Source organism: Corvus kubaryi, unplaced genomic scaffold (assembly GCF_017639235.1).
Source record: "Corvus kubaryi isolate FWS band 111438036 unplaced genomic scaffold, C.kubaryi_AGA036_p1.0 37308, whole genome shotgun sequence".
In the NCBI taxonomy this organism is placed as follows: Eukaryota; Metazoa; Chordata; class Aves; order Passeriformes; family Corvidae; genus Corvus; species Corvus kubaryi.
The window spans coordinates 20,952,287-20,975,609 of NW_024581096.1; the positions used below are offsets into that span (position 1 = coordinate 20,952,287).

At 43.1% G+C, this 23,323-nt stretch overlaps 1 protein-coding gene across 2 annotated transcripts in view; it reads right to left on the reverse strand.

Moving 5' to 3' along the window:
* EPG5 (ectopic P-granules autophagy protein 5 homolog) overlaps positions 1 to 22,328 on the reverse strand; it is a 55,126-nt gene extending 32,798 nt beyond the window's left edge. The window contains exons 1-15 of one of the 2 annotated variants that reach the window (XM_042028780.1): positions 22,242 to 22,328; positions 17,570 to 18,508; positions 15,134 to 15,377; positions 14,148 to 14,284; positions 13,477 to 13,584; positions 12,424 to 12,497; positions 10,617 to 10,725; positions 10,186 to 10,300; positions 9,481 to 9,631; positions 8,428 to 8,583; positions 7,917 to 8,074; positions 4,806 to 4,960; positions 4,101 to 4,241; positions 3,719 to 3,883; positions 2,392 to 2,511 (exon numbers count right to left, since the gene is read on the reverse strand). In XM_042028780.1, the coding sequence (XP_041884714.1) occupies positions 2,392 to 2,511; positions 3,719 to 3,883; positions 4,101 to 4,241; positions 4,806 to 4,960; positions 7,917 to 8,074; positions 8,428 to 8,583; positions 9,481 to 9,631; positions 10,186 to 10,300; positions 10,617 to 10,725; positions 12,424 to 12,497; positions 13,477 to 13,584; positions 14,148 to 14,284; positions 15,134 to 15,377; positions 17,570 to 18,508; positions 22,242 to 22,289 (2,820 nt within the window). In that variant the 5' untranslated portion in view covers positions 22,290 to 22,328. Of the gene's footprint in view, positions 1 to 2,391; positions 2,515 to 3,718; positions 3,884 to 4,100; positions 4,242 to 4,805; positions 4,961 to 7,916; positions 8,075 to 8,427; positions 8,584 to 9,480; positions 9,632 to 10,185; positions 10,301 to 10,616; positions 10,726 to 12,423; positions 12,498 to 13,476; positions 13,585 to 14,147; positions 14,285 to 15,133; positions 15,378 to 17,569; positions 18,509 to 22,241 lie in introns of both variants that reach the window. The other variant, XM_042028779.1, reaches the window with a different exon arrangement.
* Between the last annotated feature and the right edge of the window lie 995 nt (positions 22,329 to 23,323).

The following is a 23,323-nucleotide window of genomic DNA, read 5'->3' on the forward strand; positions in this document are numbered from 1 at the left end:
TCTAGACATACCATGTAGTTTATCTAAACACTCTTCCTGTGGCCTCGATTTCTACCTCCCTCTCCTACCCCCCATCCCTTCAGATAAAGGCTATCGACTTACACTGTCTGCTTAAATTTTTCCAAGCTAGATGTTGACCTTGAATTAAATTTTAATTTTAATACAGGAAAAAAAATAAAAAGCCAGACACAACCTTCCATAATGCTTAAAACATTTAAGACTGCTAGTGAAAGGAAACATAAAAAAACCTATGCAAAAACACTATCTGTCAACAAAAAGCCTAAAACCTGGCAGCCTGTCCCTAGAAAAAAGCCTGCATGTGGACAGGCAGAGATATATGTATACGTGTCCACTGTCACAAAGACCCTGTCTAGGTCAGAAGGAATGATAAATCTCTGGGAAAAAAAATACTGTACATGCTCTGACAGAGCAGTGTAAATTGCAGAGCTGGAGGGCAATGCAGATATTTCATCCTCTCTGAGTAGTGGTACAAGAACCTAAGCACTATTTTCTCTCAAATTCTAGTTATAGGCTCATGCAAGTAAGGACTGATTCACCAGCACAAGTGGCAACTAGGGCTGACACAGGCTTAAAAAAGAGGACTCATCTGGCTGGCACAGGGAAACAAATCACGGTTAAGTAGTGCAGAGAAGCAAGTCAGAACAGAGCAGACAACAAAGAACATTCAGAGTGTGGGAAGAAAAGGCCGGGGGAAAAAGCCACAGAGAAGGAGAAAACACCGTACAAGAAATACTGAGAAGACAAAGCCCAGCACAGTGCTAAAACCTCTGAGTAAATAAATAGAGGCATCTTGGACTGAATATCTGAAACAGGGATTTTTTAATCTTGACTTTTCTATCCTTCCATTTGCCTTCTGTAACTTGGAGCTATCACTTCGCGAGTCCAGGGTGCTGTAAAACCAATTTAATAAATGTTTGTGGTGTGCTCAGGTCACACAGTGCTGCCCACTGCTGAGAAACTCCTAAAGGGATTAACACTTGAATCTTCAAATAAGGTTAAGAGCTGGACTGAGTTTTCTTATGCTCACCAGCAAAGGAGAAACAGCTTTTCATTAATCAAGTACTGTCCACCTCTGTATGAGTAAAGGAGGAGCAGTGTGTGACTATACACAAACCTGCAAGTGGGTCAAAATTAAAATGTCTATTTCAAGAGAGACAGAGAGAGACTGTTTATAAGAGCATGGAGTGGCAGGACAAGGGGGAATGGCTTCAAACTGACAGAGTAGATTAGAGCAGATATTGGGAAGGAATTCCTCCCTGTGAGGGTGGGGAGGCCCTGGCACAGGGTGCCCAGAGAAGCTGTGGCTGTCCCATCCCTGGCAGTGTCCAAGGCCAGGTTGGACGGGGCTTGGCGCAGCCTGGGATAGTGGAAGGTGTCCCTGCCCATGGCAGGGGGTGGAACTGGATGAGCTTTAAGGTCCCTTCTACCCAAACCATTCTGTGATTCTCATACAGATGTGCAACAGAAGCCTAACATTATTTTCAAATAGCTCTGTGGGTGCAAACAACACTGAGTGTTGGTATGTTATGAAATTCTATTTGCACAAAGAACAGCTTTAAAAAGAAGAAGAAAAAAAAGAGAAAACAAGGTCTTGCCCTGCAGCTTTTTCCATTTATAGCCATCCATATGAAACATAGATTTAGAAGAAACAAAGATTTTAGTTATAGGCTAGCTGTGTTGGTATTAGTTGGAAAAGGGAAGAACTTGGGCCCAGTGAGAGTTAATTAAAATAGTTAGGAGAGCTGGACCTGAAATGGGTTTTAAGATGTTAGTAACTGATTGCCAAATAACTGATGATCTGTCATTTGTATGTTTGCTTAGCTGTGCTTAGAACGAGGAATAGAAACATCGATAAGTTGGTGTAGGGAACAAGGACAATTACCAATTTCCTCCCTTTGTGGGAACTCGTCCAAAAGTCACGCAAGAAGAATCTTAGAGGTCACTAAAGTAATTAGGATTGTTAAAACTCAGAAAGGCAAAAAGGTCGAAGTGAGAAAGAGGAGTTACTTCATCTTCCTTAGGATCACTGACCCAATTCAAGACCACCGACTCAATTCAGAACACACACTACGCGTGCCTAATGACATGTAAGCTCATTTCCATATGAAGTGGAGAATGGGAGGTGTTAACACTATGAATATGCATTTGTATTTTGGATATTCATAATATTTGGGAATAAAAGGTATCACGTTTGCTTGTATCGGGGCCTGTGTCTTAGGGAGCTATCCCACACAAAAATAAAACATACACTTTCTAACTCTAAACTGTTAGAGAGTTTTTGTCTGTCTCAGTTGGATATCGATATTAGATCGATATTCATATTTTGGTAAATCACATAAGCTATTCCTCGTAATTCAGAAGAAGGGATACCTGTTTTATGCTTTCAGAAAGCAGCCCAGCATATGGTTTCTGGGAGAGATATTTCTGATATGCTTCCAGGACCATCAATGCAACTTCAGAATGGACAGCCGGATCCAGGTGAAGAGTATTCTGCTAAAAACAGCAATAGAACACATAGCTTTGAGTCATTTACAAGGTCTCTACAACTGTACATTCAGCTGCACTACAGAGAAATAAATCCTAATCTCTTCCTGGATCTTCAAATTAATTATTGCATTATCTAGGCAAAAATCTTGCCCAGTGAAAAAAATTCAGCTCAATGATAAGAGTACCAGGCTCACACAGGGCAATACAAAGCCCAACAACTAGATTATTTTTTTAAAAGGCATCATAATATTCACTTTCCATGTGCATTTTATGAACATATAATAATTAATCAAAAAATCCACAGATGCCATTTTAAATTACATAATACAGACACGTGAACTCTTCCTTTTAAAAACAAAACCAAATCACATCACCATCTTTTTTGTAGGAAAATATAGCAATTCCTCCATCAATTGCCATTAAAGAGCCATTTTTCCCCACATCAAAGGGAACAGACATGGCATTGCTATTCCACAGCGAAGAACTGTGTTAATTTTCCCTAACATTCATTTTTCTTTACGTGTTCACAAGAAACAGGGAGAAAAAATAAATATTCATGTAAAACCATCATCATGGCAAAGAGAAGAGTTCAGGATGATCAAATGCACAGAATGCAATGCTAAAACTGTATCACTGAACACAGGCAATAGGATTATTCCCCCAACCTATTTCTGTTTTTCTCTGAAACAGCATTCCCCCTCAACTGAATCCTGAACTCATGGACCTCCTGGAGCAACCCAGTATTATGGAATAAGTTCCAATAATTTAAATTATGCTCAGGGTTTTGAAATGTCTCATTTCAATCATTACTTTTCTTGCACTGTAAAAAACATACCTAGATACCAGCACACAAACTACAGTCACACCGCTCTCCTACACATTTTTTGGAGGATTCCTCTGTTTCTGAAGCCAAAAGCATTTTATTCATGTGACTCATAAAAATTGTCTGGTCAGCTGTTTCCTCTTGTTTTGAGAGAAAAAATTCCTGCTTAAATATCTCTTTTAAACTCAGGTGCAGCACAAGCAAATCCTCAGGCAGAGTGCTGTAAAATTATTATGAAATTCACATTTTGCACCATTAGGTGTACAGCCATAATATAAAAGCATATCATTAATTAACTGTTTTCTAATTCTGCTCTGCTCCCAGGTCGAGTTAAACTTCTGCTCTGAAAAACTGAGGAGGTTCAAGGCTCCTGTTTTCAATACATACATGCTCACCAAATCCCCAGTTCAGCCCTTCCAAAATAATGCAGGCCAGTTTATTCTCCACTGTTGTCAGGCTGCAATTTAACAACCAGTCACGGATCAGGGCTATCTCAGATGAAGAAGGCTTCCACAGGTACAGTGGCAGTTCTTTAAACAGATATAAAGAAACCTTTGAGGAGAGAGAGCAAAAAGTGCAAATCAGGACTCAGCACACAACAATAATCAGCACTGTGCCCTGCTATCTGAAAGGGTGGTATGACCAAAACACCCCACAGACAGACCTTTTAACACATCCACTCATACCAAGCCATGTCTTATCACACAGCCTGGTATGGCCTCTAGGTTTAACTAGGTGTCTGATTTAAATGATGGACATCAGCACTTACCATCCCCACCTTCTCAATGGTCTCTCTAATCCGATCCAGCAGTATAGAAATAATCTGTGTGTGGATGCTGGCAATGGCTCCCAAGAGTTCCCGACCAACCTTGGAAAATGTCTCTCTTGTGGAAAGACTAACGTAGGATACCTGAGAAGATGGGAAGATGAGTAGGGAGAAATTACTGCTTCTGGCTGACCTCCACTGACACAGAAATAAAATGCCTTTTGGAAACTACAGGACTAAATTGCTCTTGGTCATCATACAAAGTTGATAAATGCCAGTATGAAAAGAGAAACTGACTGGCCTAGAAGATCAGGAAAGTTCTATGTCACCATGCCAAAAAAAATGTCCAAAACTAAACACAGGAACAACATGGGCACTAAAAAAAAATCCTACCAAAAACAACAGAAAAAACACCAGGTAAGGAATTTCATAGCTATCAGTTAGGCCTGCATGAGAAAAATAGAACAAAAGAAATATATTTTTGTTCATTTGCTTCACTCTTGCTTTGCCTACAGAAAAGCTGTTCTTTTTGCCAGAAAAAAACAAGTACTTCAGGCAATTTTAATTCAGTACTTTTTTAAAGTAGCATTTTCTTAATTCCATAGTAGAATGAACTACAGAAGCCATGAAAGTTTCACACCTTCCACTGTTACAAATAAAAAGAGAATTTTCCTTCTTTTCCTGAATGGACCCAGTAACATTACTAACCTCATATATCTCCAAAACAATGATTTTGATAAAATCCTCATCAACATCAGCCCGTTTGGTTTGTGCCATCTGAGCAAATGTGGTGAGCAGACAGATTTCTTCCGAGCAGTTCATTGATTGGAGATACTTTTCAAACTGTTCAAGGTGCTCCGGATCTAGAAAGAAAGTCAAGTGAAAGAAACATGATAAAAGTGCTATAGGACACACATCAGCAGCATCTATAAAGTTATTCACTCAAATCCTAGAAAAGTGATCTGTGGAGATCATTCCATGCCAGCTACAAATAAAAATTCTGCAAGGACCTAGCCCCAGGTCTTGATTATGCCCAAGAGCTACAAGGAAAGGCAAGTTTTAGTTTCCCAAATACAATACAAGAAAAAATACTGGATGCATTTGTTTGGAATCTATCTCTGAAAACAGAGAACTGAACCTGCACAGGGGGAAGGCTAAGAGATGCTTTCACTCAAATTCAAGGCAGGTTTCCTCTTTAAAGCCAAAAGAGATACTGCCAAAAGCAAAAAAATATTCCATTCCTCAGGGTATGGGACAACAGGAAGGTAAGGATACAAAAGAACCTGTAAAGGGCTTCAAAATGTTTTTTGTTTTTTATTTCTTCCAAATAAGTTTAAACAGAGACTGTGCAGCAAAACAAACACTGAAAGCAGGATTTGAGCTGTAAAAAGTTTTGGAGAGTGATCTGCCTTCTCTGAACCACAACATGCCAGAAAACACTGCTTACAGTGATTTTATCATGGCAGTTGAATATACAGAAAAAGCACCCATTGTGGCACTCAGCTACCTAACCTGAACAGGCATGTGCTCACCGTGCTTGTGATCAAACACTTGCACTTAGGTTACATTCTATTTTAAGGGCTTTCAAGAATTTTGCAACTGTACTCCAACCTGAGAAGGTCAGGCTTGTATAGGCAAAACAGTTCATGGAACAGCATGTTAGAGGATTGTGCAACTTAGGAAAACAGTTTCTTCCAAACAGTAAGACAACCTACCCTCCTGCTAGATACAGCAGACAAACAGGGGGTGCCTCATCCATTCCCCTCCCTTTCCTAATGCTACTTTTTTATTCTTATGGCAGAAGTTACAGACAACTGTGTTTCCTCTTGTACTTCAAGGTTTTTTCAAGGTGATGCAGAAGGACATCAAAAATGACCACACCATTACTGTATCTAATAGCATAGCAGAGTGACCCACAGTGAGGAGAAGGGGTCACCTGTGGACTCCACACCAAGCCATAGCCTGGGACTGAAGGATGGGGACAAGAAATAAGGAAAGCAGAGAGACTCCGCCTAAACCCTGTCGTCTCACCGTGGAGAAACAACATCTTCACCATTTACTTGCTACTTGGCCCTATTCCCTTCCAGAGACACACTAAAAATCAGTGGCTCCTCAAATCTTGGTACTGGCAGCAAGGGAACTGTGACCAGAAGCAGAATCATAGAATCCTTGGATTAAAAAGTATCTTAAATATTAACTAGTTCCAAATCCCTGCCACAGCAGGGATGCCACTCACTAGAACCGCAACTATGTTCCCGCCCCTATGGATTTGATGCCAAAAGCTTCCATCTATTACCAAGGCTTCATTCCACCTGCAGATTCACCATCCTTTTCTCAAGCTTAATTTGGGAAGGAAAATCATTAAAAAAGGTCCTCTCCCAACAGAAAATTAATGTCATGGTCTTCCAGGGTATGAATTACAGTAAATTAAGCATTAATTCATTAAGTGTCGGTTAAAAGAAGATATTCCAGAAGATTAGATGGATTTCACTGAAAGAACTGCTGATATTCCCTGTCTAGACACTGGTGAAAAACAGTATTATGCTGACATAACCCACTGAGGAGAATGAAGAGGATAAAGAAATTCTGCATCAGCATACCAGGGATTTTGAAACATAAAAGTTAGCTAGAAGCAAAACAACGCCTGAAAAAAAAATTATATATTTAAAAAAAAAACAAACTGTGTTTGTTACTGCAACACGTGATAGATACAGTAAAAAATTTCTAGCAAAACCAAAAATAAAGATGTTCTACAGAAACAGTGTAACAGTTACTGTTTTGGCTGGCAAGTGCTTATCAGATCAGCACTTCATCAAGTGTAAACAACTATAATCTTGGTATCTCTCTCCCACTCTGTGCAAATTGCCTTAAATATTAGCTGAGCTTGCACAGTCAAGACATTCAGTAACATCTCAGGACCACCATTGTCTCCTGCTTCTCCATCAAAAGACTTGGCAAATGGAGTAACAGCTACCTCAGATACCAGACAGCTGAGAAATCAAACTGACAGAAACGAGATTTTCTCCCCCTGAAGACCGCAAAGGAGCCATGAAGTAGGGAGTTACTGCTTGTTTACCTGTCCCCCTGTCAATCAAGTTCTGAAATATTACCCATGAATGCAGCAGCAAAGGGAAACTAGCATTCCAGCTGGCCTCTAAATAGCTCTGCTACAGCTGAAGACACCACAGTCACTGTGAAGATCAACATGGGACACAAGTCCAGAGGAAATAAAAATAAAAGGTGCCACTTAGGACAAGAAACGTATCAAAAGAAGGCTTGAGATAAGGGAAACATCATTGTGGATGATAATGTGAGTTACTGAAACCAAAACTAGCAAGTTTAGTGGAAAAAAAGAGGACTCTAAAAATACTTTATAGAACTATCAACAATTCAACAGTCAACCAGTCACAAAAAAAAAGAAAACCAAACAAACAAACCCAACCAAAAAACTGCCACACCAACCCTAAGTGATACAGAACTCTGCACTTTAGGATTTAAACCTCACTCTCCAAATACTATTGAAGGTCAAGATGGGAGGTGATATGAGAATACATGAGGTACCTCCTACATGTCACTCTTGCAGCTCTGAGGCAGCCAGAGAGAAAACCAGGACAGTAAATCTATCAATTGCTGTTAAAATGACGACTTGGACAAACAGCTACAGGAAAACCATGAACTGCCCAAGACATTTCTAAGGCCACTGGACCAGTCATGCTCTCAAGGGTGTATTTAACAATGCAACCTGCAAAGAGTTAAACCCATAGCTGACGCAGCAGCAGCTGAATGGATTAGAATTGGTTCTCTGTGGGGGAATTTTACCTTTGAGTCTTTGCCTGTAGTCAGCAGGCTGCAGAGTAGAGCAGACCTGCTCCAGGTGCTCGTTGTCGGCACAGTGCATGACAAAGAAGAGCCTCCAAAGCATGCTGCTGGACAAGGTTCCGTAAGGCATCTCGGACATGAACAGCCAGACTCCCAACCTGTTGGATTTGAAGAGGCAGATAGGAACAGGTCCCCCCTGATAAATCCCAACATTTGAAAAGGAGACATCTCCTGCCCGCACCTCTGCTGTGCAACAGAATGAGGAATGTGAGGATGGGTATCAGCACCTCAGATTCTGAGCCAACCTCATTCTGAACTGACCAAGACTTCAGAGCTTCTGTCAGATGCTACAATCCATGGCATAATTCCTCCTCATCTTGATGCTACCAATGCACCGAAAAATCCTACTTATTTCAGTCTTGTTTAAACCTTTAAGTATTTAAAGCTACTCCAAAGCCCAGTTTCAAGTATTCAACTCCTCCAAGATGAAGCCAGTGAAGGGACAACCCACCTTTTTGCCTTCAGAACATGTAGAACAGCTCTAAAAAACAGCTCATCAAACTCCAGTTGCAATTTTTCCACGGAGTAGGGGTGTTCTAGTGATCCGTATTGTTTATTGCCACTAACATACTGGGCCCAGTGGTCACTGACATGACACAGTGTCATCCTACAGAGCAGAAGAAACAAGCCAAAGGATCATTAAGTATGTCACCACCCCATGAAAACACAGACAAGGACAACCAGATCAGGGTCTAGCCACAAGAGACATGCCCAACATTCTGCCCTCTGGGTTCCAGAGGTTTCTATATAAATTGCATCAGTCAGATTTCTGTGTTCTCCTTCCCTGGTTTTGCAAGAAAACAAGGCTTAACATTCTGTTACAGCAAATTAGTTTGTGTGTGACCTTTGGAGCCTTGAGGTAACTATACAGGATGAAACGGCAGTACAAGCAGAAAGCTCATACAGGAAAAATTACACTGAGAAAGTTACTCCCTACATAACACAAAGAAAAATATTTTGTTTCTGATTTGACTGTATTCCCCCTTAAGAACACACTCACAGAAGCAATACAGAGGGAATGCTAGAGATTTAAAAATAAAGAGCAACTTTTAGATTTCAATTACATTTACTTACTGCAAAACCAGGATAATTTGCAGGAAGCAAATTAAAAACCCCGAAGCAATTCTGGGCAACAATGGAAATAAAGCAGTAACATTGGTTATAGACAGAGGAAATTCAAAGAATTTCTGTTTGTTGGGTTTCAGTGACTACCCAAGACAAACCTAATCACATCACTGATGGAAGTCACACTGGTGTTCCACAGCTCACCTGGCTCCTTTGTACCCACAGGATTCAGAGTTTGCAATTCCCCGTTTCAGATTCCCAGACTGGCTAACCCTGAACTGACCAACTGTCAGAGCAAAACCTACCTGACAATTGTTTGGGTGGGGTTTGGGTTTGTTTTGGTTGTTTGATGGTTGGTTCTGGAGCTTTTTAGCAACTCTGAATAGCAAATACATGTATAAAACAGATTAAATCACACTAGAGAGAAAAATTCTCTTACTTGATGAGTTGGCCAATTCTCTTCACAAATTGTCGGTACCGTGCTCTGTTAAATGTTTCTAACCCCACTGACAGAAGTTCCACTAAGGAGTTTGCAAAGGCAAAAATCTTCATCATCTCCTGGGGAGATGTTTTTTCAGGAAAATAAGCACCTAAGACGGAGACACAAAAATAACAGTAAAAAAAAGAGAAGTGTGAATTATGGATTTTTAAATAATTTGACAAGCACTCAAAGCAACAATTCACCATATAGTGAACTGAAATGTATGCCTTGTTTATGACATGAACAATAAATACCTGCTAAGTATGCAACTACAAATAAACTATGGAGGTAATAAGACCTCTGGCAAGCAATTGTCTTCATGTACTTCCCCAGAGATTTCAAAAAAAAATCAGAGAAAAATCACAGTAACATTACAACTAAGAGACAAGGGGGAAAAATGGTTCTGAAAGCACTTCTGGCAACCAAATCCAAACTAAGGGAAAAGACTCCAATGTTTAGCATGCATATTGCTACAAGGTTTTTATTTTTCCCATACACATGGCATATACTTCCATCTCATGTCTTTAGCCTGTGACCTGTTGCACAGGTTCATTATTACTTCTCACAGAGAGTTCCATGATGCAGTAGCACTCTTGGCAGTGGTAGTCATTAATATAATTAGCATAAGCATAAGGAAGAATAACTCTTTAGCAACCAATTTACCTCCAGACTTAAACCCAAGGACCTGCTGAAAGAGTTCATGAAATGGGAACTGTGACAACAGAGCAATCAAGTCATCTTCCAAGAGTAGAATCCAGCTTGTTTCGGGATCCTCATCCTATAGACAAATACAAGGTGTTGTCAGTAGCTTTACAATAAAACCAATAGTAAAGCGCTTCACTATTGTATTAATTACAGTTTTGTAAGGAGTAACTGAAATATTTGAATTCTCTCTGCTAATACTCACTACTGGAAGCTCCACTCTCTACAGTTATACCACAGAGATAAAAGGAGAGTAAAACAGAAGTAAATTTCAAATCACACTTTTTATCTTAACAAGTCAGAGTTTCTTCACCCATTTCACAAAGATCAATAAGCTTGAGCAAAAGCATAAAGGACAAAAAAAAGAGAAACAAAAGAAGTGTCTGCTGTACCTCTTCTCCTCCTTCATCTACCAGAGTCCAGTTCCCAGATTCCTTCCCAGATGAAGAGGAACTTTTCCTTTCACTTGGTTTCATATGGCACATGAAGTCCACACGATTTCTGGTTTATAAGTAAAAATCAAGTGCAAAAGATTAGAAAATTAAAATTTTTGAATTAATTAGTATTTCAGTTAAGGGAGGATATTAAAAAACCCAAATGCAAGAGGAAGAAATTAGCAAGTAAAGCAGAAAGGCGCCTGGCAGAAAAGGCCCTGGGGGTGCTGGTGCCAGCAGCTGGACATGAGCCCAGGGGTGCCCAGGTGGGCAAGAGGCCAGTGGCCCCTGGGCTGTCCCAGCCAGGGTGTGGCCACAGCCCCAGGGCAGGGCCCGTCCCCTGTGCTGGCACTGCTGAGGCACCTCCAGTGCTGGGGACAGCTCTGGGCCCCTCAGGACAGGAGAGACATTGAGGGGCTGGAGCGTGTCCAGGGAAGGGAACGGAGCTGGGAAGGGGCTGGAGCCCCAGGAGCGGCTGAGGGAGCTGGGAAAGGGGCTCAGGCTGGAGCAAAGGAGGCTCAGGGGGGACCTTGTGGCTCTGCACAACTCCCTGACAGGAGGGGGAGCAATTGGAGCAACTGGGCTCTGCTCCCACATTACAAGTGATAGGACCAAAAACAGCCTCAAGTTGCACTAGAGGAGATTTAGATTGGGTATCAGGGAAATTTTTTTCCTGGAAACATGGTCAGGCACTGCAACGGATTGTCCGTGGCAGTCGTGGAGTCAGCATCTCTGGAAGTGTTCAGAAGGCTCATGCATGTGGCACCAGAGGATATGTCAGCAGTGAACGCAGTGGTTCTGCATTAAGGGTGGACTCAACAACCTTAAAGATCTTTCCCAAACTAAACAATCCTGTGATTTTAAATGACTCTAGGATAACCTGGTTCCTGACATTCAGGACTGGAACAAGATAAGATAACACATAAGCCTCAGCTCTTTCAGCAGTAAGAGCAGACCCTGTGGAGGCTCTGAGTTCTGGTATCAACATTTAGAACGTCAGCCCAGACACATTAAGTTAGCCCTTGCTCCAAACACAAGTATCAAAAGGCACTGGCAACACACATTCTCTCAGGATACACTGGTTTCCCCAGACAGAAAGGAAATGTGAAAATAAAATCCTTTGAAGTAAAAGCTTTCAATAATCAAGACTCTCACTTAAGTAAGAGACAGACTATCAAGATCACAGTGACAACCCTAAATACCAGCAGTTTGATTCCTTGACCTCAAAATTTGGGCAGGGGGAGAGGCAAGTTGTGTATTTTATCTGGAGAACATAACAGATTTCACTAATGACTAATGTCATTAACTAGCTTCCCCATGCACCACATTCCTTCTACATTTTAAAAATTAAAAAAAAAATAAAAAGGATGGAAAATAGATCAAGAGGTCCAACCAGTGTGTACACCAGCTTAACACCTTTACTCAGGAGATTATATTGCAGAGACAATATAAAAAACAGGCCATGGTGCAAAGCAAGAGATACTTCAGAACCCACAGTAACAAAACCTGTGGGTCTGTCAGCCTTCACAAGCTATTTCACAGCCGAAAGAAAGCTGCATCATACTGTGTACAGCACAAGGAGGTACTGCCAAGGCTGAATTTTAAGATGAATGAGTAAAACGAGTTTGAATTAAACTGTGAATCTATTTGTGCCCACTTTTATGACTTTACCTGCAATGAACTTTTGGAGTTTTACAAGGAGATTGTGTTGTGTTTTCTACTCTTAAATAATCAGAACATGTTTAAAAGTAATGTTCATACTTACTTGACAGGAGACATAAGCAAGGCAAGAGACTGCATGAAATGAAAGACACCTGATGGGTTATCCAAGACTTTGATCTGAAATTAAATGCAAAAATCTAAGTAAATCAAAATAAGCAAAGGGCAAATTAATCTTAGCAGAGAAATCCACAACTCACTAGGTTTTTGTTAACACTAAAAAGAATCCGTAACAGACAGCACCACACCCTGGTGAAAGTACTGCCATGGCAAAATATTGTGACTTGTCCAAAAGAATTACTTATAAGAAGTAAAGGAGGGGGGAAAATAAAAACAACACATCAAAAAAAAAAAAAAAAAAAAAAAAAAGACAACCTCTCTCTTTGTTCCACATGTAGGTCTGGGCACCAGGGCTAATTCAGACACTGAGCACAGGTGAAGTCGAAATCCTACCACATTAGGTTGATTGGACTCAGTGACATTAAGGGTCTTTCCCACCCTAAATTATTCTATTCCATACTTTTATTGCATTGTTTGCCTTTCCTCTCAGTGTATTGAAGCCCTTTTCCTCTGGCTGTATTTCCAACATTTTCTCCTCTTAGAGGAGCAAATATGTTCTTTCAAAGAACATCCTGGTGCCTTTGGATATCTGCACTCCCTCTGACCTAGACAAAGTGAACCCTTTCCTTTGCCTCTGAACTTCCCACGAAAACCAGTGCCATTTCAGTGTACAGGATATAAAAAAATCTGCTCCTCCTGATCCCTCACACATCACAGACCTGATTCCAATCTCACTTCTCATATACAGCTGCTGCTTCAAGTCTAAATACACTTTCCACTTTTTGGAGAACACTCCCAAAACCTGGTGCATGAGGCCTTGACTCCCTTTCATATGGAATCTCTCCATTAAGAGTGCAGTGTGTTCTGCTGTTACCTGCACATGGCTGGCCTAACATGGATAAAAGCTGCCACCATGACTCCACACACCTGGAAAGGCAGTGTGGGTCATGAGAGATTGAGCACGCACAAGACACTCTCCTCTTCTACCCACGCCTCTCCCACTCCAACCTGCTGACGATAAAGAATTAAACATTCACACCTGAATGAATGGACAAGCCCAGTCGCTGATGCCAGCCGGACACCGAAGGATGTGGTTGAAGAGGAAGAGATGGTCACCTGGACAGCCAATTCTCTGCAGCACAGACACCTAAAGGGATGTATATAGAAATCAAGTAAATAATTTCAAAGTTCATTTTCTCACAGTTTTGCTAACTAGAGTAATACAGCTCCTTTCTTTTCTCACACTTTCTAACAAACCTAAATTTTCAGAGCATGTTACAGGAGAACAATATTTAAAATCTGCTTGCTTGCCTTATGAGCCACAAACCGTTTTCTTCAGTGTAATTATTTTTTCTACACCTGCATTAAAATCTAATTTATTTAGAAATTGGCAAGAACAAAAGTTTCTCAAACATGACAAGTCTGAACAGTTCTACTTTCAAAATAAGTGAAAGCATACTGAGTATTATTAAGTTCACTTTGAGCAGTGCTGGCTGCTCAGGTGCCAGTCCTCACTAATGCTGCTTGACTTTATCAGATAAGGGAATCAATTCTAAACGTCTGCTAAGATATTTGGTTCCTCAAGTAGAACAAACCCCACCAAAAAAATCATTGCCCATGTGACAGTAAGAGAAAGAGTAACACTTCCAGAAATTATTCCCCAATTCATCCCGTGTGCTGGATCAGACATATCCATGTATACTCCCTCACCAGTCTCTGCAGCCACATGAGAAGGTCACTGTGAAACTGAGGATCTTCAATAACCCTGCGAGTGAAGCTGAAAAGGACACTGATACATTCCTTCAAGTGGCTCAAGTCTGAAGAGAGATTTTCTGACTGCTTTGAAACTGTAAATTAAAAACAGAATTAAAGAAGCTTTGACAAGAAGTAGCAACATTAACAGTGGGTTTGGGATTGCATAAAAAATTGGTCTCTGTATCTGTAGATACCAATATATTTCAACACAGCTGCTTACTAAATCTGTAAGAGAAGAATACTTAAGAGTACTTTATTTAATCTTATAATTAAGCTCTGGACACTAATTATAAGAAGAATATATTATGGTTACTCTCACAAGAGGCCTTCCCTCAACATCAGCTTTGTAAGAACCACCATTTACTATGCACATAAACTATCTGGGAGTGCAAAGGGAAGAGCACTAGGAAAGAAAAATATCTGGGGCAGGAGAAGGGGAAACACTTTATCTAAAAGATTATATTGGCACAAACTCAAACCAAACACTTAGGATGAAAACCAAAAAGATCAATTCTAAGCATTAATAGTTTAAGATGTCAAATGGCCTTCCAAGAGGAAGTAAAGCAGGAAAAATATCCAGCTCATTTTAGAATTAGGAAAAAGAACTGTATTAGATATCGCCTTGGACAACAAAAGATTGGGAGTTTGGGTGTCCCATCCACACAGTGTTTCTGTACAGTAATCAGTGTTAGTCTACATCTCAGACAGCAGAAGTCACTCCTGCATTCAGCTTTTACTGCCCAGATGATAAAGTTAAGGGAATGGGAGATTTTCCTGTCAGAAAAAAGTTTCACTGATCCCTACATAAGATCAACAGTTTTTTGCATCAGAAGATAAACACTCCAGTACACAAATTCCACCACAAGACTCCAAAACTGCAGCTGCACAAGGTGCTGGGCACCCTGACTAGGACTGGGAGCAGTCCAGACCAGCAAACACACCTTGTTCTTGCTGCTGCAGGGCCACAGATCTCAGCAGGGACGAGCTGCTGAGCAACCTGTAAACATAGGACTCCACTTGCAAGCGGGACAGCACCGAAGTGTAGGAGTGCAGTGCCAGGGTCTGGTGCACGTGCTCTGCTTTGGCCTCAAACAGCTTCTTCAGCTCCCCCAGCACGCTGTCGTTCAGCTCCACTGTCTGGTAGCGGTGGTGACCCGTCACTTTGCACTGATCTGCACACACACCCTGAAAAGAGAGCAAATATTTTATGTCAGCAGTTCTGACATTTTGCCGGGTCACCGTAACAGAAATCAATCATGATATAACCCTCTCCTAAACGGATTTCAAAGCCTTCATAAGAGGGGACATTTCATAAATGGAAAATACAAACATTTGGCAATATCCTCTGTGCTACTGATTACTGAAGATTCATATCCTTGGCTTCTGAAGAAAAAATATTTTATAAACCCTCAGTAACTCAGGTTTAGAAACAGCCAGAAGTTACATGCCTGCAGCACTGAGAGATGTGAACAAAACCAGGTGTCTCACTCCCAGTGAGTACACCTGCTTCTTAGTTTATAGATTTTCATAAACATTTGGATCTGCTGTTTTAAAGCTAAAACATGTACTGGAACAAAACAAGTATTTTCATAACTCCCACAACTGATAATTTGCAGCAATTCTCCACTGCATGTTTAAAATGTTCAGAAATTACCTACACTCTAACCTTTACCCAAACTGAAATTAAAAGCTGAAGTCAGTTTTCCTCTGCCCTGTCTCTAATTCTTCAGCAAAAGAAAACTACAATAAGTAACATTCTTGCTATTCTTTTCATAAATAACATTCCTGTTAATCTTGTATGCAACCAAGAAACACTCCTCAGAACCAGCACTTTGAAAGCTTAGCTTGAAAGCATCCCTGTGTTTCCTAAATCAGAAGAATAAGAATTTTAAATTGGTATAAAGACAACAATTATTCTGGACATAAATATATGTTGAACTGGGATGAAATAAAGCAAGTAGAAATCTTAGACAACTCTGTGATGACCTTAGAGGATGCAAGAGTAAAGCCAAAATTGCTTTCAGTACAAAAAATGATCCCTGCAAACCTGAGAATCCAGTGAGGCTCAGTGTTATTCCCCAAGAAAAAGGGAAGAATTGAGATCAGTTCAATTCCTCAACTCTGATGAACTGCACTCGCAGAAATAGTAAAATCTACCCTATGCATAGGTGTTCAGCATCTTCAGACAATTTTGATGATGTGTGGGCTATAAACAGCATCAGAACATTTTCATTCACTCCCACTGTAATGCTGAGCTCTGAAGGGAAGTGTCACAGGAGGAGTCTGGGGGAAACTTTTCTGATGTTTGCCCCAAAGAGCTCCATAAACCCCTCTGTTTTGCAGACAAAAATGTTACAGAGTACCATGACCACTCTGGAAGTAAGAAAAACCACAGCTACACTTATGGAACAAGTTACTGCAAGTGGATGGGCCTACACACCCTCTGAGCTACAGGGCTGCTCCTGAGCATGACTCGAGCTCCCCTGCAGCTGCCACTCTGACAGCAGGAATGACATCAATGGAAACTGTCCCTACAGTTGGCAGCAGGCCAGATGGGACATCACTGCTACAGTCACTCCACCACATGTCCCCCACGCCTGCACGGAGTGCTGTGGTACAAACTTCACCTGACACCACGGGCAGAACTGGGTGTACACAGCTCATTCTTTCTGACCCCAAAAGAGACCACCAATACATCTCCCTGTGCCCTGCACATGTCAGAGGTTAAAAATAAAACAACAAACTTAAGTCTCAAGAGGATGATATTCTGAAGTATCGAGGGTTAGTGGAGAGACAGAAAGCATAGGCAATAATCTCTGGACATGGAACTGTTAGAGCAGGTCCAGAGGAAGCAAAGAAGTTGGTAAGAGGACTGGAGCACCTTTCCTATGAAGACAAGCTGAGAAAGTTGGGACTGCTCAGCCTGGAGAAAAGAAGGAGCATGGAAACCTCACAGCACCTTCCAGTATCTGCAGGGGGCCTACAGGGAAGCTGGACAGGGACTCTTTGTCAGGAACTGTAGTGACAGGACAAGGACTAAAAGGATTAAACTGAAAGAACAGGAAATTTAGGTTAGATACTAGGAAAAAAAAACTTTACAGTGAGTGTGATGAGACATTGGCACAGGTTGCCCAGGAAGGTTGCCCCAATCCTGGCAGTGCTCAAAGCCAGGCTGGATAAGGCCTTGAACAACCTGGTCTAGTGGGAGGTGTCCCTGTCCATAGCACACAGGGTTGGGATCAGATTTTTAAAGTCCCCTCCAACCTGTAACATTCAGTGATTCTTTTACAACAAAACAGCTTAAGTACAATAAACCTGGCAGCAAGTAAATCAATTTCCTATTAGTTTGGGTTCAAAAGTAGGTTCAGCAACAGCACCTGCACAGTTTTCTGTTGTTCCTTGAAAGTCCATAATCTCCCCTTCACATTTTGGCAGTCTGTTGTCATGGCCTGCAGCTCTGCCTCAGCCAGCAGCAGCTGCTTCCTGCAGCGCATGTAGTTCAGAAGCAGCTCGTAGAACTCGTGCCTGTCCTGGTGAGCCACACTCTCGAATTCCTCAGCATAGGAGTCAACGTTCTCCAGCCACGAACAGGGCTCAAAGATTTTCAGCTGCTCCCTGGTGAATGGCACCAGCTCTGGCTCAGAGGGGAGCTCTGGGTACAGCCTCTCGTGGTGCATCAGGGGTTTTACTGCCATGATGGTGAGTCTCTCGTAGGACAGTTCCGAGGACAGGTCTGGATAAACCGACCTGAATCCCAGCCGCGGAACACGTGACTTGGATTTCTCAGAGCGCTGTGAGGTGCTGAGAGGAAGCTTCTCTGAAGAGCAGACGAGAGGATTTCTAACATCTTGTAGGTTTTCAGCTCCTCTGTCCCGCACAAAGCCCAGCACTGTCTGAGGGCCAGCAGCGCTGGACTGAAAGGTACTACTCAACAAATCAGAATTTCCTGATCCACTAGCAGCTGCCTCCACAGGGCTGTGAGGTTTGTCCAACTTGTTCTTCTCACTCTTCTCAACATCCCCCTCACATTCCTCCTGGGAAGAACCAGCTTTGACCTCTTCTGCATGTTTGGGAGGCTCCAGAGTGACTGCCAGACCCCCTTCATTTGCTGAAGATAAATGACTTTGGGGGATGTCAGACACATCATTAATAGTTTTCCTATTGTCTACTTCATCTCCAAGTTGAATTTCTGTAAATTCTCCAGGATGTTCCATTTGCACTCTCCCAGCTTGAGAAGACCCTTCTGCCACAGGAGGCAGGAAGACATCATCAGGCTCTTGTACCTGGGGCTCCTCAGTACTTTTTTTCTTTTTTTCCTAAAAAACAAAAAAATTAACAGTGTCACTGCCAAGTGCATCTCTCCATCTTGCATCCCAAATCCCACCAACACCAAAAGTAGCACTGGTCAGCATTATGACTCCAAAAGCCCTTTTTAATATATTAATTTTTGTAATATTAAAGATAAAAACAAATATACCAAGCAAGTCTTTGTTCTTTAGCTGCCCGCTGAAGACTGCCTATCAATGTGTATTTTCTCGGTCAGCTCTTGCACAAGGCTTCAACATTTCTAAGTAAAAATCTATAAATATCACAGGACAAACTGTTTCATTAACACAGAAAATAATCAACATAACAGGACCCTGATACCTAAGAAGAGTCACTCAATTTCACTGTATTGCTAAAAAAAAAAAAAAAAAAAAAAGTTACTCTGTGATCCAGATCCATGAAAAATATTTTCAAAAAAGTAATTTCAGAACAAAGTGAGTCTGGAATGTAACCCCTAGCTACATTCTAAAACCATCATGATATTTGAACAATTACTGAAATACCTATTTTCAGCAGGCAATACACACTAGAGATGTAGAAAAATTTAACAGTGCCATTAAAATTGTAAATCAATTGAAAATTAAAATTAGTTTGAGGGTAAATAATTCCCATAAACCTAATCTAAAGTGTACATTAGCCTCCTTCCCAAAAGCATAGCACAGAAAATGAACAAAGATTTTGATAATCTGTAAATCATGTGCCAACTTGTAAAACAAAAACTTGGCAAAGTGATTAGCCAATCTGTAAACTGTGTAGAACTAGCAGTTTATTAGGAGCAAAACTGAGGAGTTAGGTCACAGCGCTCCAGTTTTGGATGACCCAGATAACGTAACAATGAACACAGGTGAAATGAGTACAAGCTTTTAATATGGGGAAATAATAATGGGGAAAAGACAACAGTTTCGGAAACTTGCTCACAGTATCACATGTATTTTTACTAAACATCTGAATGTCTTTGCCTTAAGAGAAAGCATAAATGAACACAGCTCAAATCAAGGCACTAGTTCACCTTGATCTCAAGACTAATTTTACACTGAATGTATGGTCACAGCTCCTTTACAAAAAAGGAATTACTCAGGCTTTGTTTCATACTGTTTTCTGGTATATTAAAACCTGTAAACACTTCTGATCACAAAACAGCTCTGACTCACTAACTAAAGCTGCAGGTGAGAGGTTAAAAATACATCAGCGCAATTTTTTAAAGCTGGGACTTGTCGTAATTAACATCTCCTGACAATTACCTCAAAGTCAGTAACTTCCACAGGATACTGTATCAGTAAATCATATTTATACAGGGTATTGATCCACACACTTTACAAACACATGCTGGTCCTCTCCCCTCTACAATCTCAACATTTCCTCTTGCAGTCCTCATACAGAATAAACTCCCTTTAGCTCTCATACCAGCCTGCACCCCTCCCGGACACAGCTGTTTTTAAAATTTATGAAGTGCCTTTCAGTTCTCACTCTCCTAGCCAAAAAAAATGGCATAATCATTAAATGGGATTTCATCTGAGAAAGAACGAGAGAAATCAGGTTCTGAACTAACATGGAAGCAAAATCTGCTTAACCCACATATCAAAGAATCCCAGAACGGTTTGGGTTGGAAGGGACCTTAAAGATCATCTCATTCCAACCCTTTCCATGACCAGGGACACCTTCCACCAGACCAGGTTGCTCCAAGCCCCATCCAACCTGGCCTGGAATATTCCCAGGGACAGGAAGATGGCACCTGCTCATTAGCATTGCCCCATGCCTGACCACCCTCCTCTCCTTGCACATCATCAGTGACCCTCGAATTCTAAGGACACTTACTACTTTTCAGGAAATATCTCTGAAGTAACCTGAGTGCCACCCACAGAAACAAACAGACAGAAAGCCTCCTCATCACCTTTTCCAGGTGCACTGGCATTGCCACATCACTGTTTGAATCAGTCTGGTGCTTCACAAGTTTAACTTTGGGACTACTATTGTCAGAAAGCCCTGGGCTCCATTCTACCACTTGGCAGCTCCACAGCTGAGCCAGCCTTTCTCTCAGCTCACAAGAATTCCAGCATTTCAAAGGATTACAGCTTTTTCTGTGGCATGGGAATGGAAAAGTCGTTAATGTGACTGACCCACAAACTGTATCCTCAGGCACGCCCGGGTATTAACAGAGGTGAGCACAGTAATAGCAATAGAAATACCAGAAATGGGTCATGTGTAGTACTGGAGAATTCAGGGTTCTCACATGTGACACCTCCAGTGAATTGTTTCACAGTGAATTTCACCTGGCAGAGATGGCTAAAGACTGGAGTCACCACACACGTCCTTAACGAAATACCAGCGTGTCATCCATGACTCACCACCTTCCTGCAGGGAACCAATTCTCTTAGGCAGCAGTTTGAAGGTTTGACTGCCTTGCACACGCCAGGGCGCTGAATCAAAACCAAAACAATGACACAGTATCTCTCCTGGGATTGCTTTTCCCCCAAATCTTTACTTGCCTTCTATTCAAGAAGCACACCCACACCTGACACTTAGATTTAACCCTTGTTTTACAGAACACTGGTCAATTAATTCAGTGTCTTCAAAGAGCTTTGACAGTCATTACTTCAATGCCCTTGCTCTATATGGTTGTCCGTAGGGACAACAAGAAAGAGGGAAACATTTCCACTTTGTGAGGTAGTTCAGATCACTCCCACAAACATTCTGTGTGAAGAAAACAAAGCTTTCAGAAAGCTGTCAGTACTAATACCACGAGCAAGGAACACAATCAAAACAGGATAAAAACCTAGGAAGAGTGATACTTAAAAACTGCAGCACCAACTTAAGAAGAAGCAGCACTGTCATGAGTTACATGCGGCCTCGTGTTCTCAGCATTTCAAAGCCAAACCTAGAGGAGATGTAGTACCACAGAAGCACTGAATGACTTGGGTCGAAGGGAACTTAAAGACCATCTAATTCCAACCCCTGCCGTGTCCAGGGACACCTTCCACTATCCCACGTTGCTCCAAGCCCCGTCCAATCTGGCCTTGGACACTGCCAGGGATCCAGGGGCAGCCACAGCTGCTCTGGGCACCCTGTGCCAGGGCCTGCCCACCCTCACAGACAGCAATTCCTTCCCAATATCCCATCCAGCCCTGCCCTCTGGCACTGGGAAGCCATTCCCTGTGTCCTTTCCTTCCATGCCTTGTCCCCAGTCCCTCTGCAGCTCTCCTGGAACCTCTTTAGGCCCTGCCAGGGGCTCTGAGCTCTCCCTGGAGCCTTCTCTTGTGCAGCTGAACACCCCCAACTCTGTCAGTAGGACTGTCACCTCACAGTACACTATAACACTGTAAATGCGCACAAGTTCCACTGCTGCACATTTCCCCAGCTCTCCCACAGGACACGGGACCCCTCAGGAGGCCGCAGGACAACATTAAAAAAAAACCTTGTTTACATCCTGCTACAGCACAAGGCCTATCACACCCGTCACCCGCCCGGCAAACACGACAAATCCATGGATACGGAGTGCAGAACAGCAGGAAGCAGCAGGAATCCTTCTATGAAACAAAAAAAAACTCCCACAGCAGCATCACCCACACACGCTCCCCCACTCTCCACCCTCCACCATGAGAGACCGCACAAACACGGATGTAAACACGGCCCGGCGCGGCCACCCCCATACGCGGGACACCTCCTCGCCGCCCCCTCACCCCCGCCCGCGGGTGACGCCCCTCGCCCCCGTCGGTGCCGCGTTACCTTGGCGCGGGCGCGGGCGCGGCGCGGGGGTCGCACGGCCTCGGCCATGGCCCCGCTGCCCCGCGCTGAGGCGGCACCGGGCCGCGCAGGGACGGGCGGCGGGACACGCCCCCCGCGGCACCGGCCAATCACAGAGAGCGATGGGCGGCGGGACACGCCCCCCGCGGCACTGGCCAATCACAGAGAGCGATGGGCGGCGGGACGCGCCCCCCGCGGCACTGGCCAATCACAGGGCGCGGCTGCGGTGGGGGCGGGGCCGCGGCCGTGAGGGCGGGGCGGGGTGAGCAGCTGAGGGAGCGGCTGAGGGAGGGGCGGGGGGCGAGAGGGGCGCAGGTGGATCGTCCGTGGGGACACTCACACTGTCCATAAGGACCCACAGAGCACCCATGGGGACTGACACACAGTCTGTGGGGACACACAGACACTCCGTGGGGACTGACAGACCGTCCATGGGGTCACACAGAACAGCCATAGGGACCAACAGATCACGACAGGGACTGACAGAGCGTCCGTAGGGGACCCACAAGAACGTCCATGCGGACACACAGAGCGTCCGTGGGCACACAGACCGTCCGCGGGGGCCCCACAGACCATCCATAGGTGAGTGGGATCTGCTGTAAGGACCCAGAAACCATCCATAGGGATCCACAGACTGTCCATAGGGACTGACAGACACTCCATGGATGAGCAGGGTCCACTACAGGGACCCAGAGATCATCCACAGAGACACACAGATCATCCAAAGCGACTGATCTATCGTCCACAGGGGCAAACAGACCCTCCACAGGGACACACAGACTGCTATAGGGACCCACAGACTGTCCATAGGGACCCAGAGATAGTTTATAGTGAACCAGAGACTGCTATAGGGATTCAAAGACCATCCATAGGGTCAGCCCAAGCTTCTGCCAGAGGGAACGTGGGATGAGAAGCCAAGCCCCACTAGCAAGGATGGGTAGTGTGAGGTCGCTTCTGTCTGCCCCAGGGCCTGAGACACCTCCAGCACAGCGGGAATGCTGGCTCAGCCCCAGGCCTGGAACTGCTGTCCCTCAGATCCTCCCAGTCACCCCCAGGGAGCAAAA